The 15,648-nt window shown below is 42.1% G+C and overlaps 1 protein-coding gene across 3 annotated transcripts in view; it reads right to left on the bottom strand.

Moving 5' to 3' along the window:
* The window catches only part of LOC311136497 (exportin-7-like), a 48,244-nt gene that overhangs the window by 13,196 nt on the left and 19,400 nt on the right, over positions 1–15,648 (bottom strand). For all 3 annotated transcript variants that reach the window (XM_084170642.1, XM_084170643.1, XM_084170644.1), the window contains exons 11-20: positions 9,827–9,973; positions 9,454–9,626; positions 9,189–9,382; positions 8,958–9,063; positions 3,226–3,361; positions 1,245–1,318; positions 1,070–1,150; positions 894–957; positions 662–770; positions 63–258 (exon numbers count right to left, since the gene is read on the bottom strand). In XM_084170642.1, coding sequence (XP_084026768.1) covers positions 63–258; positions 662–770; positions 894–957; positions 1,070–1,150; positions 1,245–1,318; positions 3,226–3,361; positions 8,958–9,063; positions 9,189–9,382; positions 9,454–9,626; positions 9,827–9,973 — 1,280 coding nt within the window. The remainder of the gene's footprint in view (positions 1–62; positions 259–661; positions 771–893; positions 958–1,069; positions 1,151–1,244; positions 1,319–3,225; positions 3,362–8,957; positions 9,064–9,188; positions 9,383–9,453; positions 9,627–9,826; positions 9,974–15,648) is intronic.

Below are 15,648 nucleotides of genomic sequence, written 5' to 3'. Positions count from 1 at the left end.
CCTGGTCCGTAAAGGTCAGGGATAAGGGGTCAGGTTAGAGGTCAGGGGTCAGTGTAGGATACATCCAGTCGAAGAGCATCATGAAGCTGGTCTTGGCGTTGAAGGCGAAGGCGATACCTCTCAGGTCTCTGACCAGCCCTACCAACGTCCTCTTGGCCTCCTGCTCGTTGAACGTGTTGGTGCTGAACATCTGAGCCACTGCTTCAAACGCTGCCGTCAGGGGAAGCATGAATTGTTCAAACTGGTCCTCATCCTCACCTACACACACACACAACATGAAAATAAGGTGAAAGTAGGGCTGGGACAATACCAGTATCACGATACTCGTTAGTATCGTGGCAAGGAAACAAAACAGGAAGCGGATTTAACTTCTTTAGGAAAACAGCCCTAATGTTGGAAACAAACACCATTATGTTGTCATCCAGAGTTAGATTTATTTACTTTCCAAGCTATAGCGCACAATATTTTACATACAACAGGTTTTTAAAGGACCAAAGAGTTTGGTCAGCTTCGTGCTTTCATTTTTGCCATGGAAACAATCTCATGATACTGGTATCATCACAGCCCTAGGTGAAATAATGAAAAGTTTGTAATTATCCAAATAAGAACATTACTGATCATTTTGTAGACTGGAGATAGATAGGTGTGTGTGTGTGTCTACCTAGGTCGACCATCAGCAGGCGTCCCAGTGCGGTGTAGAACGTGGTGCGACACCTCATGTCGCTGAGGTTTGATTGGTTGTTCACGCCCAGGAAGGAGAAGTGCTCGCTCTGACATCATAGGAGAAAGGATAAGGGCATTATGGGAAAATAACTGGATCAAAAAGCATAAATTGAGTTTCAGGCGGTTAGTGTTAGGGGTCAGGGTGAGGGGTCAAAGGTCAGCATACTTACTGTGTGGTTGTTCAGCATGAACTGAACTGCACTGAGTTTCACCAACTTCCTCACACTGCTGTACGTACACACACACACACACCGTCAAGGAGACAACACAGGATCTGGAATTTAACAGAATATAACACCACCACCACCCTTTTCTCACACACACACACAAACACACAAAAGGATATCCTATGGAGAGGTCGTTGAGTAACTGAAGTGTCTTGGAGGTGATTGGTTCACACTGGCCCCAGTACTTCAGATTGGTGATGCTGCAATCACAAATGGTAATCAATCAATCAGTGGTTACTCCATAGAACCAGTAGTAGTAGTAGTAGTAGTAACACAGGAAGTGCTGAAACTCACATTTTTCCGATGAAGACGCTGAGTACCATGGTCTCATCATTCAGCCCCAGAACCTCTGACAGCCGCCGGTATAGCTGGGACACACACACAGACACACACAGACACACACAGACACACACAGACACACACCATTAACCATTGGAAGATCCCCTGGAGAGAGAGTAGCTACACAGTAGGACAACTATGACATAATCACAAACCGTAACAGCTGCCAGTAGCGTAACACCAGCCATACATCTCCACAGGGTTAAAGAAAAACACACACACACACACCAATCAGCTCTGCTCTCATCTCCCCAACATGGCTGTACATTCCACCAAACCCTGAGCTCTGAGGTACAGTAGTGTGTGAGGTAGAGAGTGAGTGAGATCAAGAGAGTCTGTGTGATAGTTAGTGTTAAATTGAGCAGAGCTGAGGATGGTTTGCCTAAGAATCAGGGGGTTTGGGTGGGGGGTGTCATAGAGGGGAGTGTATCTCCTGCAGGTCTGGAGTGTTCTTTATTCTGACAGCTCAGACTGTCCATCTCATACAGTCCATCTCACACATACACACCCAGAAATGACATTCCAGAACCCTCATCATATTAACTATTCTACAACTCCCCTGCCTCCACCCAACTTCATATTAACTATTCTAGAACTCCCCCCACCTCCAAACCTCATCATATTAACTATTCTAGAACTCCCCCCACCTCCAAACCTCATCATATGAACTATTCTAGAACTCTCCCCTTGCCTCCAAACATCATCATATTAACTATTCTAGAACTTTGCCCTGCCTCTACCTCACTTCATATGAACTATTCTAGAACTCCCCTGCCTCCACCCCACTTCATATGAACTATTCCAGAACTCTCCCCTGCCTCCAACCCACTTCCATGGGGAGCTCTCTGGTTAGCCATGATTCCACCTACATTATCCACCATGTTAACAGTAACACTGACCATGCCACTAGGAAGGGGTAGGGGAGGATAACTATAAGACCAAACCAAACAGACACGTTGGGGGAGGGCTGCTCTCTCGACTGTCACCACTTATCTGGGCTGTTCACATTTTGCAGCCTCTGCCCAGCACAAAGAAAACCCACTCAGTCAGTCAAAGTTGTAAGGCTGTGTCAGCACTAACACACCCACAGACAAAAGAGCTACTAGTTCAAATATAACATAACTCCCACTAGTTACAGGCATAGAGAGGAAGGGATAGAGAGCGATACAGTAACAGAGTTAGTCATGCTTAGAGAGGAAGGAGGAGGGCATTGCCTTGCTACTGAGAGTGGTCGCTGTAGGCAGACCTGGCTCTCAAGAGAAGACAGGCTATGTGCACATTTCCCACAAAATGAGGTGGAAACTGAGCTGCACTTCCTAACCTCCTGCCAAATGTATAACCATATTAGAGACGCATATTTCCTTTAGATTACACAGACCCACAAAGAATCCGAAAACAAATCCAATTTTGATAAACTCCCATATCTACTGGGTGAAATACCACAGTGTGCCATCACAGCAGCAAGATTTGTGACCTGTTGCCACAAGAAAATGGCAACCAGTGAAGAACAAACACCACTGTAAATACAACCCATATTTATGTTTATTTATTTTCCCTTTTTTACTTTAACTATTTGCACATTGTTACAACACTGTATATAGACATATGACATTTGTTTATTATCTATTTCACTTGCTATGGCAATGTAAACACATGTTTCTCACGCCAATAAAGCCCTTTAAATTGAGATAGTAACAGAGTTAGTCATGCTTAGAGAGGAAGGGGGAGAGAGAGTGATAGTAAGAGTTAGTCATGCTTTGAGAAGAAAGGAGAGATATAGTAACAGAGTTAGTCATGCTTAGGGAGGAACAGAGAGAGATAGAGATAGCTGTCGATCTAAACAAAAGACGGTATGACATGTGGACTCATCTCAACATTAAATTGTGTGAGGTCTGAAACATAACTGTGTGTGTGTGGTAACAGTAAAATGATTTACCTTGGAGGACTTTTGCACCTGGTCTCCGATGTAGATTTTCCTGAACTGGTCGAAGAAGCTGAGCATGGCCAACTCCAACCGCTCGTTACCCGCCTGGGCCAGACGCGAGTCTGTTAGGTTCATCAACTGGAGCACCCTGAGACACACACACTTGTGATTGATTCATCTGCTGCAGCATCCTGAGGTATATTTACAATAGGACATATTCACTGAGTGTACAAAACATGCTGATATTGTGAAGTAAACGCTGCTAAACTGGAACCTAGTCGTTGTGTCATTTGGAGTTCACATTGGTTTCAGAAGATTGTATTTATTAACTATGTGCCACCTCACTTCGACGAGAAGAGGTCGTATGAGAGTTGGAAAAAGTCACTTGGAATCTGAACACGGGTTACCAATCTGGACAAGAAAAAGCAAGCACGGTGCTTCCCGAGTGGCGCAGCGGTCTAAGGCACTGCATCTCAGTGCTAGAGGCGTCACTACAGACCCAGGTTCGATCCCGGGCTGTGTCACAACCGGTCGTGATCAGGAGTCCCATAGGGCGGCGCACAATTGGCCCATCGTCATCTGGGTTAGGGGAGGGTTTGGCCAGCCGGGATGTCCTTGTCCCATCACGCTCTAGCGACTCGTGGCGGGCCGGGCACATAAACGCTGACTTCGGTCACCAGTTGTACGGTGTTTCCTCACACACATTGGTGTGGCTGGCTTCCGGGTTAAGCAAGCAGTGTGTCAAGAAGCAGTGCGGCTTGGCAGGGTCGTGTTTCGGAGGATGCATGGATCTCGAACTTCGCTTCTCCGAGTCCGCACGGGAGTTGCAAGTTACAAGACTGTAACTACCAATTGGATATTACGAATTTGGGGAGTAAAAGGGGTAAAAAGTACAAGCAAAAAAACTAAACAAAAAAACAACATACTAATTGCTGTGCAGCGACGCTCCCCATCCAACCTGACAGAGCTTGAGAGGATCTGCAGAGAAGAATGGGAGAAACTCCCCAAATACAGGTGTGCCAAGCTTATAGCGTCATACCCAAGAAGACTCGAGGCTGTAATCGCTGCCAAAGGTGCTTCAACAAAGTACTGAGTGAAGGGTCTGAATACTTATGTAAATGTAATATTTCAGTTTGATATTTTTAATACATTTGCCAAAATTTCTAAAAACCTGTTTTTGCTTTGTCATGTTGGGGTAGTGTGTGTAGATTTATGAGGGGGAAAAAAACATTTAATCAATTTTAGAATAAGGCTGTAACGTAACAAAATGTGGAAAAGTCAAGGGGTCTGAATACTTTCTGAATGCACTGTACCTCGTACCCCTGCACATCGACTCGGTACTGGTACCCTGTGTATAAAGCCAAGTTATCATTACTCATTGTGTATTTATTATTGCTTTTGTATTATGTGTTATTACTTTTCTGTTATTTCTCATTGATCCCCAGAGGCACTTGTGACTTGGAATACTTGGTGTTGCCATGCCAAGCAGTCTGCTGCCATTTTTATATATCCAGACAAAGGTGTTTGAGTGTATATGGTGGGCATACTGGATTCCTAACGTACACTACATGACCAAAAGTATGTGGACACCTGCTTGTCGAACACCTCATTCCAAAATCATGGGCATTAATTTGGAGGTGGTCCCCCCTTTGCTGCTATAACAGCCTCGACTCTTCTGGGAAGGCTTTCCACTAGATGTTGAAACATTGCTACGGGGACTTGCTTCCATTTCAGCCACAAGAGCATTAATAAGGTCGGGCACTGATGTTGGGCAATTAGGCCTGGCTCGCAGTCGGCGTTCCAATTCATCCCAAAGGTGTTCGATGGGGTTGAGGTCAGGGCTCTTGTGCAGGCCAGTCAAGTTCTTCCACACCAATCTCGACAAACCATTTCTGTATGGACCTCGCTTTGTGCACGTGGGCATTGTCATGCTGAAACAGGAAAGGGCCTTCCCCAAACTGTTGCCACAAAGTTGGAAGCACAAAATCGTCTAGAATGTAATTGTATGCTGTAGTGTTAAGATTTCCCTTCACTGGAACTAAGGGGCCCAAGCCCAAACCATGAAAAACAGCCCCAGACCATTATTCTTCCTACACAGGAAGTTGGCACTATGCATTGGGGAAGGTAGCGTTCTCCTGGCATCCACCAAACCCAGATTCGTCCGTCGGACTGCCAGATGGTGAAGCGTGATTCATCACTCCAGAGAACACATTTCCACTGCTCCAGAGTGCAATGGCGGCGAGCTTTACACCACTCCAGCCGAAGCTTGGCATTGCGCATGGCTGCTCGGCCATGGAAACCCATTTCATGAAGCTCGCGACGAACAGTTCTTGTGCTGACGTTGCTTCCAGAGGCAGTTTGGAACTCTGTTGTGAGTGTTGCAACCGAGGACAGACGATTTTTACGCGCTTCAGCACTTGCCGGTCCTGTTCTGTGAGCTTGTGTGGCCTACCACTTCGCGGCTGAGCCGTTGTTGCTCCTAGACGTTTCCACTTCACAATAACAGCACTTACAGTTGACCGGGGCAGCTCTAGTGGGCAGAAATTTGACAAACTGACTTGTTGGAAAGGTGGTATCCTATGACGGTGTCACGTTGAAAGTCACTGAGCTTTTCGGTAAGGCCATTCCACTGCCAATGTTTGTCTATGGAGATTGCATAGCTGTGTGCTCAATTGTATACACCTGTCAGCAACAGGTGTGGCTGAAATAGCCGAATCCACTAATTTGAAGGGGTGTCCAAATTATTTTGTATATATAGTTTAGTTGAAGTACACAAAAATAGTATTGAGTACAAGTCATAAGTACAGTACACAAATCTGAAAAATTTATAATTTAAAAAGTTTACATATACAGGTGACTAAACCACAATTTAAATGGTAATGTGGCAGCCATATTGAATTTTGGACTTGGAGTCAAATCTAGGGGGGCCCCCAACTAAATTGCAAGAGTAGGGGCTAAACATAAAATCCACAGAGGAACCTTTGACTGGAAAAAATTACGGTTTTCAGTGTCTGAGCCCACCTGCTTTAGAGCAGATTAAAAAATCCACATCATCAAAAAAACATGTGTAACTGTATGCATTTTTGTAATGCAAGACCACACAGCACTGAATAACAGCAAATGTGACTTGGAAAGTTGTCTATTGAACAGCTACCAAAAACTGAAGTTTACAATAACCAGATTTCCATTCAACCTTTTTAATGCGAGTAAAAGTACATGTCGGGAAAATAAATGTAATGACAGGCCTGATCGGAATTTTTTTTTTGGGGGGGGTAAACATTCCAAATGTCGACAAAACAAAAGGTGAGATCTTTTTGTGTCGGTATAATTAATTATGCAAGAAATGTCAGTGGAAAAGCTTTTATGCGCAAATATTGATATAATAACCATCATATCGCGATGACATGTTGTGTGGTCCTCCCACTACAACTCGTTGAGAAAGCATGCAGTTTATGAGGCTACAGATGAAGTCAGTTATGATGAACTTCACAGGGTGGTGAAAGTGCAAGGTGATGAGCTTGATGCTCCTTTCCAATAAATAGAGGGTTTTATTCTGGTGACATCAATGCTTGGCTGCCGTTTGCCAAATAAAAATGATTGCTCTTTTATCCATAATAATCTCATCATGTAGGCTATACGTGCGTTCTAGCCAACAGTGCACAGATAGCGCTGTTGGCTAGAGCGCACGTGCCAATACCAGAATGGGCACACTCACTATACAACGCAAAATGTTTTGTGAGAAAACCATCATAGAGTTAAAAATGCAATGGAAACCCATTTAACTTGTATTTTTTATTCAGTACATGGGAATTTAACCGCAAAATGTATTTTAAATGTGCACAACGTCATCATGCACAGCCTTTTACCTGCAACAAGTCAATTTGATGAAAACACATCTCTGGTAGGAAAATGGGCATATTGTTTTATGCTAAAAAAAATATATATTCTCATGAAAATCTGTCGCCAATTGGACGGAAACCTAGTTAGTCTGTGTTTACAGGTCTATATTTCCAAAATTCTTTAAGATATCCTAATGTTGTTTGTTTGTTTGTTTGTTTGTTTATGTAGGGTAGACAATGACTACTTGTATTCTACATTTTTGCAATATCCGAGCTTGCATTATTGGGTTACATAAGCTTATGTGGTGTGTGCCTTTCCAAATCATGTCCAATCAATTTAATTTACCACAGGTGGACACCAAACAAGTTGTAGAAACATCTCAAGGACGATCAATGGAAACAGGATGCACCTGAGCTCAATTTCGATTCTCATAGCAAATGGTCTGAATACTTACGTACAGTGAGGGAAAAAAGTATTTGATCCCCTGCTGATTTTGTACGTTTGCCCACTGACAAAGAAATGATCAGTCTATAATTTTAATGGTAGGTTTATTTGAACAGTGAGAGACAGAATAACAACAAAAAAATCCAGAAAAACGCATGTAAAAAATGTTATAAATTGATTTGCATTTTAAATGAGGGAAATAAGTATTTGACCCCCTCTCAATCAGAAAGATTTCTGGCTCCCAGGTGTCTTTTATACAGGTAACGAGCTGAGATTAGGAGCACACTCTTAAAGGGAGTGCTCCTAATCTCAGCTTGTTACCTGTATAAAAGACACCTGTCCACAGAAGCAATCAATCAATCAGATTCCAAACTCTCCACCATGGCCAAGACCAAAGAGCTCTCCAAGGATGTCAGGGACAAGATTGTAGACCTACACAAGGCTGGAATGGGCTACAAGACCATCGCCAAGCAGCTTGGTGAGAAGGTGACAACAGTTGGTGCGATTATTCGCAAATGGAAGAAACACAAAAGCACTGTCAATCTCCCTCTGCCTGGGGCTCCCTGCAAGATCTCACCTCGTGGAGTTGCAATGATCATGGGAACGGTGAGGAATCAGCCCAGAACTACACGGGAGGATCTTGTCAATGATCTCAAGGCAGCTGGGACCATAGTCACCAAGAAAACAATTGGTAACACACTACGCCGTGAAGGACTGAAATCCTGCAGCGCCCGCAAGGTCCCCCTGCTCAAGAAAGCACATATACAGGGCTGTAAGTCGCTCTGGTTAAGAGCGTCTGCTAAATGACTAAAATGTAAATGTAAATGTATGTCTGAAGTTTGCCAATGAACATCTGAATGATTCAGAGGAGAACTGGGTGAAAGTGTTGTAGTCAGATGAGACCAAAATGGATGGGTATTCCAGCATGACAATGACCCAAAACACACGGCCAAGGCAACAAAGGAGTGGCTCAAGAAGAAGCACATTAAGGTCCTGGAGTGGCCTAGCCAGTCTCCAGACCTTAATCCCATAGAAAATCTGTGGAGGGAGCTGAAGGTTCAAGTTGCCAAACGTCAGCCTCGAAACCTTAATGATTTGGAGAAGATCTGCAAAGAGGAGTGGAACAAAATCCCTCCTGAGATGTGTGCAAACCTGGTGGCCAACTACAAGAAACGTCTGACCTCTGTGATTGCCAACAAGGGTTTTGTCACCAAGTACTAAGTCGTATTTTGCAGAGGGGTCAAATACTTATTTCCCTCATTAAAATGTAAATCAATTTATAACATTTTTGACATGCGTTTTTCTGGATTTTTTGTTCAGATAAACCTACCATTAAAATTATAGACTGATCATTTCTTTGTCAGTGGGCAAACGTACAAAATCAGCAGGGGATCAAATACTTTACTTTACTAATAGGTAGCGGTATTGGTTAGGGTGAGGTTACTTGTGTGTGGACGTACCGACAGACTAGTTCTCCATCCATGGCGTCTTGTTCATCTGTGGAGGCGAAGGACACTCTTCCTCCAATGACCGCTCCGATTATATACACCAACCATGTTAACCTCCCTGTAGATATAGAAATATAATTATATAAACCAACCATAAAAACCTGCCTGGTAACAAAAACATGTGTTGTTAAAAGCTATATTTTGACATATTTCATTGATTGATTGAGAGGGAAAGAGACGTACCCTCCTGGACAGTGATGTCGATGGTACTAGAGTTGGTAGACTGCAGTAGTTCCTGGTAGGTCTGTGCTGATTGGTCAAAGAGCTGGACCAATAGGGCACAGGTCTTCTCGTATTCACAGCGACCGATGGTGGAGAGCTGGTCTAACTGCTGCTGGACTAACCCTGCGTCATCTAGAGGGTCCTCTAACCCATCCCTACACACACACGTGAAAATGATTTCAACGTTTCATCATTTGATCTGTTAGTGTGTGTGTGTGTGTGTTACCTGAGGATGATGCAGACAGACTCGAGGCGTGAGGTGATGTAGGCCTTGGTGACTTCAGGTGTGTAGGTCTCTAGCAGGTGAGGCTCGGTGGCTTTAACATAAGGGACAGACGCTGCCAGGCGCTGCCACAGGCTCAACAGGTAGTGGACAGAGTTAGGGGCAAACTCCCAGTGCTGCAACACACACACAATATAAAAAAGTGAACATATAACAATGACAATAAGGTTTTCTGCAGAACGTTAACGCTTGCATTTAACAAGATCATTGAGAGGTATAGGAGGACAGATTTAAGAAGGACTATTTATGAAATGTCTGTCTGTTTACCAAGACACGCACCAATCTACCCTTGGGGTCTCACACACACACATAGTACCTGTAGACTGGTGACAGTGAAGTTGGCTATAAGCCTGATGACTTCTGGGTAGTTTTCTACTTTGACCAGCTCTCCCAGCTGGTAGTTACTCTTCAGTCGCGCCAACAGACGACAAAACTCATGGTAGTTGTTAGGGTCTGAGAGGCTCTGGAACACAAACACAGCATTGTTGACGCTATGCTACGCTACAGAACCGTTTTGCTAGCACAGACTGGAATATGTTCCGGGACTCATCCAATGGCATTGAGGAGTATACCACCTCAGTCATTGGCTTCATCAATAAGTGCATCGACGACGTCGTCCCCACAGTGACCATACGTACATATCCCAACCAGAAGCCATGGATTACAGGCAACATCGGCAATGAGCTAAAGGCTAGAGCTGCCGCTTTCAAGGAGCGGGACACTAATCTGGACGCTTATAAGAAATCCTGCTACGCCCTCAGACGAACCATCAAACATGCAAAGTGTCAATACAGGATTAAGATTGAAACCTACTACACCAGCTCTGACGCCAGTCAGATGTGGCAGGGCTTGAAAACTATTACGACTACAAAGGGAAACCAAGCCGCGAGCTGCCCAGTGACGCGAGCCTACCAGACGAGCTAAATGCCTTTTATGCTCGCTTCGAGGCAAGCAACACTGAAGCATGCATGAGAGCACCAGCTGTTCCGGACAACTGTGTGATAACGCTCTCGGTAGCCGATGTGAGCAAGACCTTTAAACAGGTCAACATTCACAAAGCTGGCCTCCCGAGTGGCGCAGTGGTCTAAGGCACTGCATCGCAGTGTTAGCTGTGCCACTAGAGATCCTGGTTCGAGTCCAGGCTCTGTCACAGCCGGCCGCGACCGGGAGACCCATGGGGCGGCGCACAATTGGCCCAGCGCCGTCCAGGGTCGGGGAGGGTTTGGCCGGTGTTATGATGTCTTGTCATAGTGTTGTGGAAACAAGGTTATATTTTTTAGATGCCACAGAGTCTGGATTCCAGTATGTCAAGGGAGCTTACTGGTGGTTTATCTTAGAATGATTGATAGATATAATATACTGACTTGGGTACAGGGTAATACCATCAAAGAAGGGAGTGCCCACTGATGGTTAACAGATGTTGTGGAAGCAATATGTAACATGGACTATAAGAAGAGATATTTTCTTTGTCTAGTAGTTCGGATGACAAGAGGCAAAGCATGCGCTTTTGTTAGACGAACCACGGTACCGTGTCTATTAAATATTTATATCAACTCTCCATCTAAGTGTTAAATATCTTCTTGCATCATGAACTACTTGATACCCGAGAAACTCATCATAACAGATTGGTGTCTAAACTAACAGGATGCAGTTTACAGCCGAACTAACAGGTAAGCAGACTTTCATTTTTTTATTATGTCAAATTCTGCTTATCTGTGGTAAGGCTGAGCAGTAAAGAACGTTTAAGATTCAATATTTTTAAAAGGGGGACGATGAGTGGTGTTGAGTTGTGTAGAAGGGATGTAAGGAGAATGATCAAATTAGACAATAACATGGTGCTATGATTCTAAGAAGGGTTTGTTCAGAGTAATGACTAAAAACAACAGAGAAGGAGAATGGGTTTAACAAGATTGGGTGTAGGTAGGGTCTTTTAATGGGTACGACATTATAAAATAGGTCAGAGGTTCGAGTCCTAAGATATGACGACATTATAATGTGAAACGTTGTGAGGTTCAAGTCCTCAGCAAGCTTAGGGATGAATGTTAGAGTCCTTTGTTATGATGTTTAAGTCATCAACAACATTTGTTAAGGTTTACGACATTTAAAAATAGGTCAGAGGTTTGAGTCCTAAGATATGACGACATTATAATGTGAAAAGTTGTGAGGTTCAAGTCCTCAGCAAGCTTAGGGATGAAGTCCTTGGTAGAAGGTTATAAAAGCCCTATGAGAAAATTAGTATTTTGGTGAAGATTAAAGTCCTTGGTAGAAGGTTACAGTTAAAATAAGACAATTGATTAAGGGAGTAACAACACTATAGAGGAGAAGTCCAAATTAATGAGTAGAGTACTGTGGTGAAGAAAGAATTGGTCCTGTGTGAATTACTCAGAATGGAGAGAGAGAAAACAATAAATCATACTGCATAAAGAATCAGAGCAGATACAAGTGAGCCTGTTGAATCATAGCACCAAAGACAAAATAGGCAAACTAAATTTTAATAAAGATCAAGTTGGGGATTTTATTTAAGTATTCATTGCATGAACTAATAAAAACAAAGGGGAGTCAACAGAATTAGGTAATATAATATCAAGGAGTGGTATGGAGAGAGTGATATTATTTTAGAGAGTAGCGGAAAAGTCTGTATTTTCGGGGAGGATCCAATGAAAGGCGGGGTAGTGTCCGGAAAACTAGTCTTTTTTTTTTTGGTTCCGCTGGGAGTATGGTTGAAGAAGTTGATGTGTTGAGTGAGGATCGTAAAAAAAAAAAAAAAGTATTATTTGATGTGAGTACCTAGAAGTTTCTAACGTTCTATATGGAGTTTGTGATGATGCGAAAATAGGAAGAAGTTTGTGTGTAATCGATTACTAGAGAAGTGAGAAAATAATAGAGTTGTATGTATGAATTAACTTGCTCACCCAAACGTAGACGTACGTTGGGTGTGAGACACAATAAATACACGTTTTCTGAGTTGGTGCCGTTTATGGATCACGTGATAGAGATAAGGTTTAAGAAATAAACTGCCCATAAGGACTGGAATTTATAAATATAGTACAAAGCCAATTCAGGGTTTCCATTAAACTAATTATCATTGAGGAGCTATGGTGAGGAAGTGAAGGGATTTCATTATGGATCAGATGTTAAGACGACAAACCATTGTAACTGCGCTATTTGTGGGATGTCTGTGTCATTTCAATAGCATTGGGGCAATGGCATAGAGTAAACAAATCTGGGTTTCTGAGTGTAATTCTACTGTTGGTATGTGTTGCTTAGACAGATACTACAAAGTATTTGGTTTGGTGATGTAGAATCGAAGATTTATCAGCGTGCTTGGTTCAAATTGAATGACCATTATTTAACAGGAATAGCGAGACGATTGTGTGGTAGTAATTTTTTTTGCGTTGCCTACGGGTTTGCTAGATTAAACGAGTGAGAATGGGGGTGTAATGTCAATCCATATATTGGATATTGATACTATGGATATAAATTCAAAATAATGTAGTCAACTACAGCAAGTGTTTGGTTTATTGCTTGTAGCCTACTTAGAAAGGACAGTTACCTAGATCTGCTGTATTCTAATAATGACGGATTGGTGGTTTCATAAGCTGTGGCTATGATCTTAGTTGATAACAGGGGAAAATAAGGGTGTAGTGCCGAAGCACAGGGAAGCGAGTGTCTTATCTTAATGGGAAATGAAGCAAGGGAACTCAGAGAATAAAATGAATATAAAAAATACAACAGGGATTATGAAGCCTTGTTGGAAGGGAGCAGAGTATGAAAGATAACATTAACTGAGGAATATAGGAACTTGTAGCTGAGGTCACTACAGAAATATTACTGACACAATATCGTAACAGATAAACTGAACCAAACATGAAGCTACTACAGCAATTGATTGTTCATGTTGTTAAGTTAGTTTTTAAACCCTACGATAGAGGTAAATGCAGAACGCATTTTGAGAATAGTTTTTATTTGTTGTCTGGAGAATTTCTAGGTGTTGATCTGCGGGTGTTAGCAACTGGGGCTCGCTGAACGTGAGAGAGCTGTAAGTGTCATAATGGGTTAAATGTGGTGTACCCGGATCACTGATTGCTGCGAAGAAGGAGGAAGTCAAAGGGGGGTGAATGTTACCGGTGTGAAAGGGCTAGCTAGTTAGTGGTGCAAACTAGTAGCGTTTAGAGTGGTGACGTAACTTGCTCTGTGACCTGGAAGTAGTTGTAGTTGTTTGCCTTGCTTTGCAAGGACCGCGGCTTTTGTGGAGCGACAGGTAACGGTGCCTCGAGGGTGACTGTTGTCGATGTGTGCAGAGGGTCCCTGGTTCAAGCCCAGGTAAGGACGGAAGCGAAACTGTTAAATTGATGCTGTTGACCTGAATCACTGGTTTAATTGATACGATTATATGAAAGAGATTATCTTACCAACCCATGGTGGATAGTATAACATAGTAATTAAAGTTGCATCTCTGTGAATAGATGTTTTGTTTGTTTTCACTATAACGTCACAATCATTTGTAACCTGCTAAAGTACCGTTAGATGGAAAGACAGCGGTAGAGGATAAAATAGATTGTAGAGGGTTTTCTGTGTTAGAAGGAAAGTAGGTTAATTGGGAGATGAGAAATGTTGAATTGGATTGTTTGAATAGACTGGTATTAAAATTATTATTTCTAGTAAGGTCAATGAAAATATGTTATTAGGTAGTAGTGGTTTGTGGATATAATTTACTAATGCCATGATTTAGTAAACGGGTGAAAGAGTCGTGCTGGCTGTGCTATATCGGGATGTAAAGGACGCAGAGGGTAATGTGGAGCAGATATCTAGATAGTTGAATAGGGAACGTTCTTTGACAATTTGTAATTATTATTATTAAATTCTATAGTTTGTTTAAACAGTGGGTTATGCAGACAGTTCATTAATTCTAAAAACGATAATCTGTTTCTGGAATGTTGAACAATGGGAGATAGTTTTTATTATTAGGCTGGTGGAGTAGTAAAATTGTTTTGTAAGTTAAGAAGTTATTAAACAATAGGTTGTTATTTTAAAACATAAATGCAACAAGTGGAGATGATTACATTACCAAAAAGGGGTTATAGGTTTATATTGGAAGGTGTAGTGAACTTAATGAAACGTGGTATTATCTGATGTGTTTTGAGTGGGAGTTGTTTTTCCCAGGATTGATGGAAGTCCCCTACAGTATATGTTAAGGGAAAGTAGGAGACAATGTCTCAAATTTTTTTTAAATAGATGCCTGGGATAAAATATCACGGCTTCCTTACGCGGAGTAATTGATTATATTGGCGAATGAATAAAATATGACATTTGGAGGGGTGACAGGAACAATATAAGGGGAAACAGATATTTCCTGTTGTTGATCAAGTAACGATACTAGGATAATTTGATATGGGATCAAAAGGAGCAGATTTAGGGGTTGAATAATCATTGTGAGAATTACAGAGGATGAAGTCTGAAGGGTAATCAATAAAAAAATACTCATTGTAAACTCAAGAGAAACTTGAGTGGTTTTCATCTTTTGAGAGATTTTATGTAATCTTCTTCTGGAGTAGTTATGAGGAATTAGATTGAAACAAACGATTATTGATGTGAGGTAGGACAGTGTATATCTGCATCATGTTTTGTGTAATTACTATTTGTTAACGAAATGTATACTTTCTCTTCCAGGAGAATGGGGATTTCCTTATCTCTCATTGGAATGTTTCCCAAGGCTGGGGGGAGCAGTTAGTAAAATTTGGCAGTCTTATAATTAGGCCATAAGAGGGAGCTACCAAATTAAATAAGGCCTGGCTATTTTTGTTTGTTGTTTTCCAATTGGGTTTTTCAAATAACCACACACAACCCACCTATTACAATGGTAATATAGGGTTGTTATTTTGATTTTAGGGGGTTTTAACGGGTCAAAGATGATAAGTCTTAAAGGGGCACACACGGAGCTTTATTAAGTTTTTTTCTTTTATGAGTGAGTTTTGGGTAAACACGATTTCTTTTGAGAAGTAATGTCATGAGGACTTACTGTACGCTTGGGATACATAACATTTATGAAATGTTTTGACTGTTGTTAATGATTAGTTTATCCTATAGAATAGAACGCTTCTTTGAAGGGTTTGAATGACCTCTGAACTCTGTCCTGAC

The sequence above is a fragment of the Coregonus lavaretus genome (assembly GCF_964263955.1).
Source record: "Coregonus lavaretus genome assembly, chromosome: 10".
In the NCBI taxonomy this organism is placed as follows: domain Eukaryota; kingdom Metazoa; phylum Chordata; class Actinopteri; order Salmoniformes; family Salmonidae; genus Coregonus; species Coregonus lavaretus.
The sequence above is the reverse complement of the archived record's forward strand: the minus strand, read 5'-3'. Positions and strand labels throughout refer to the sequence as shown.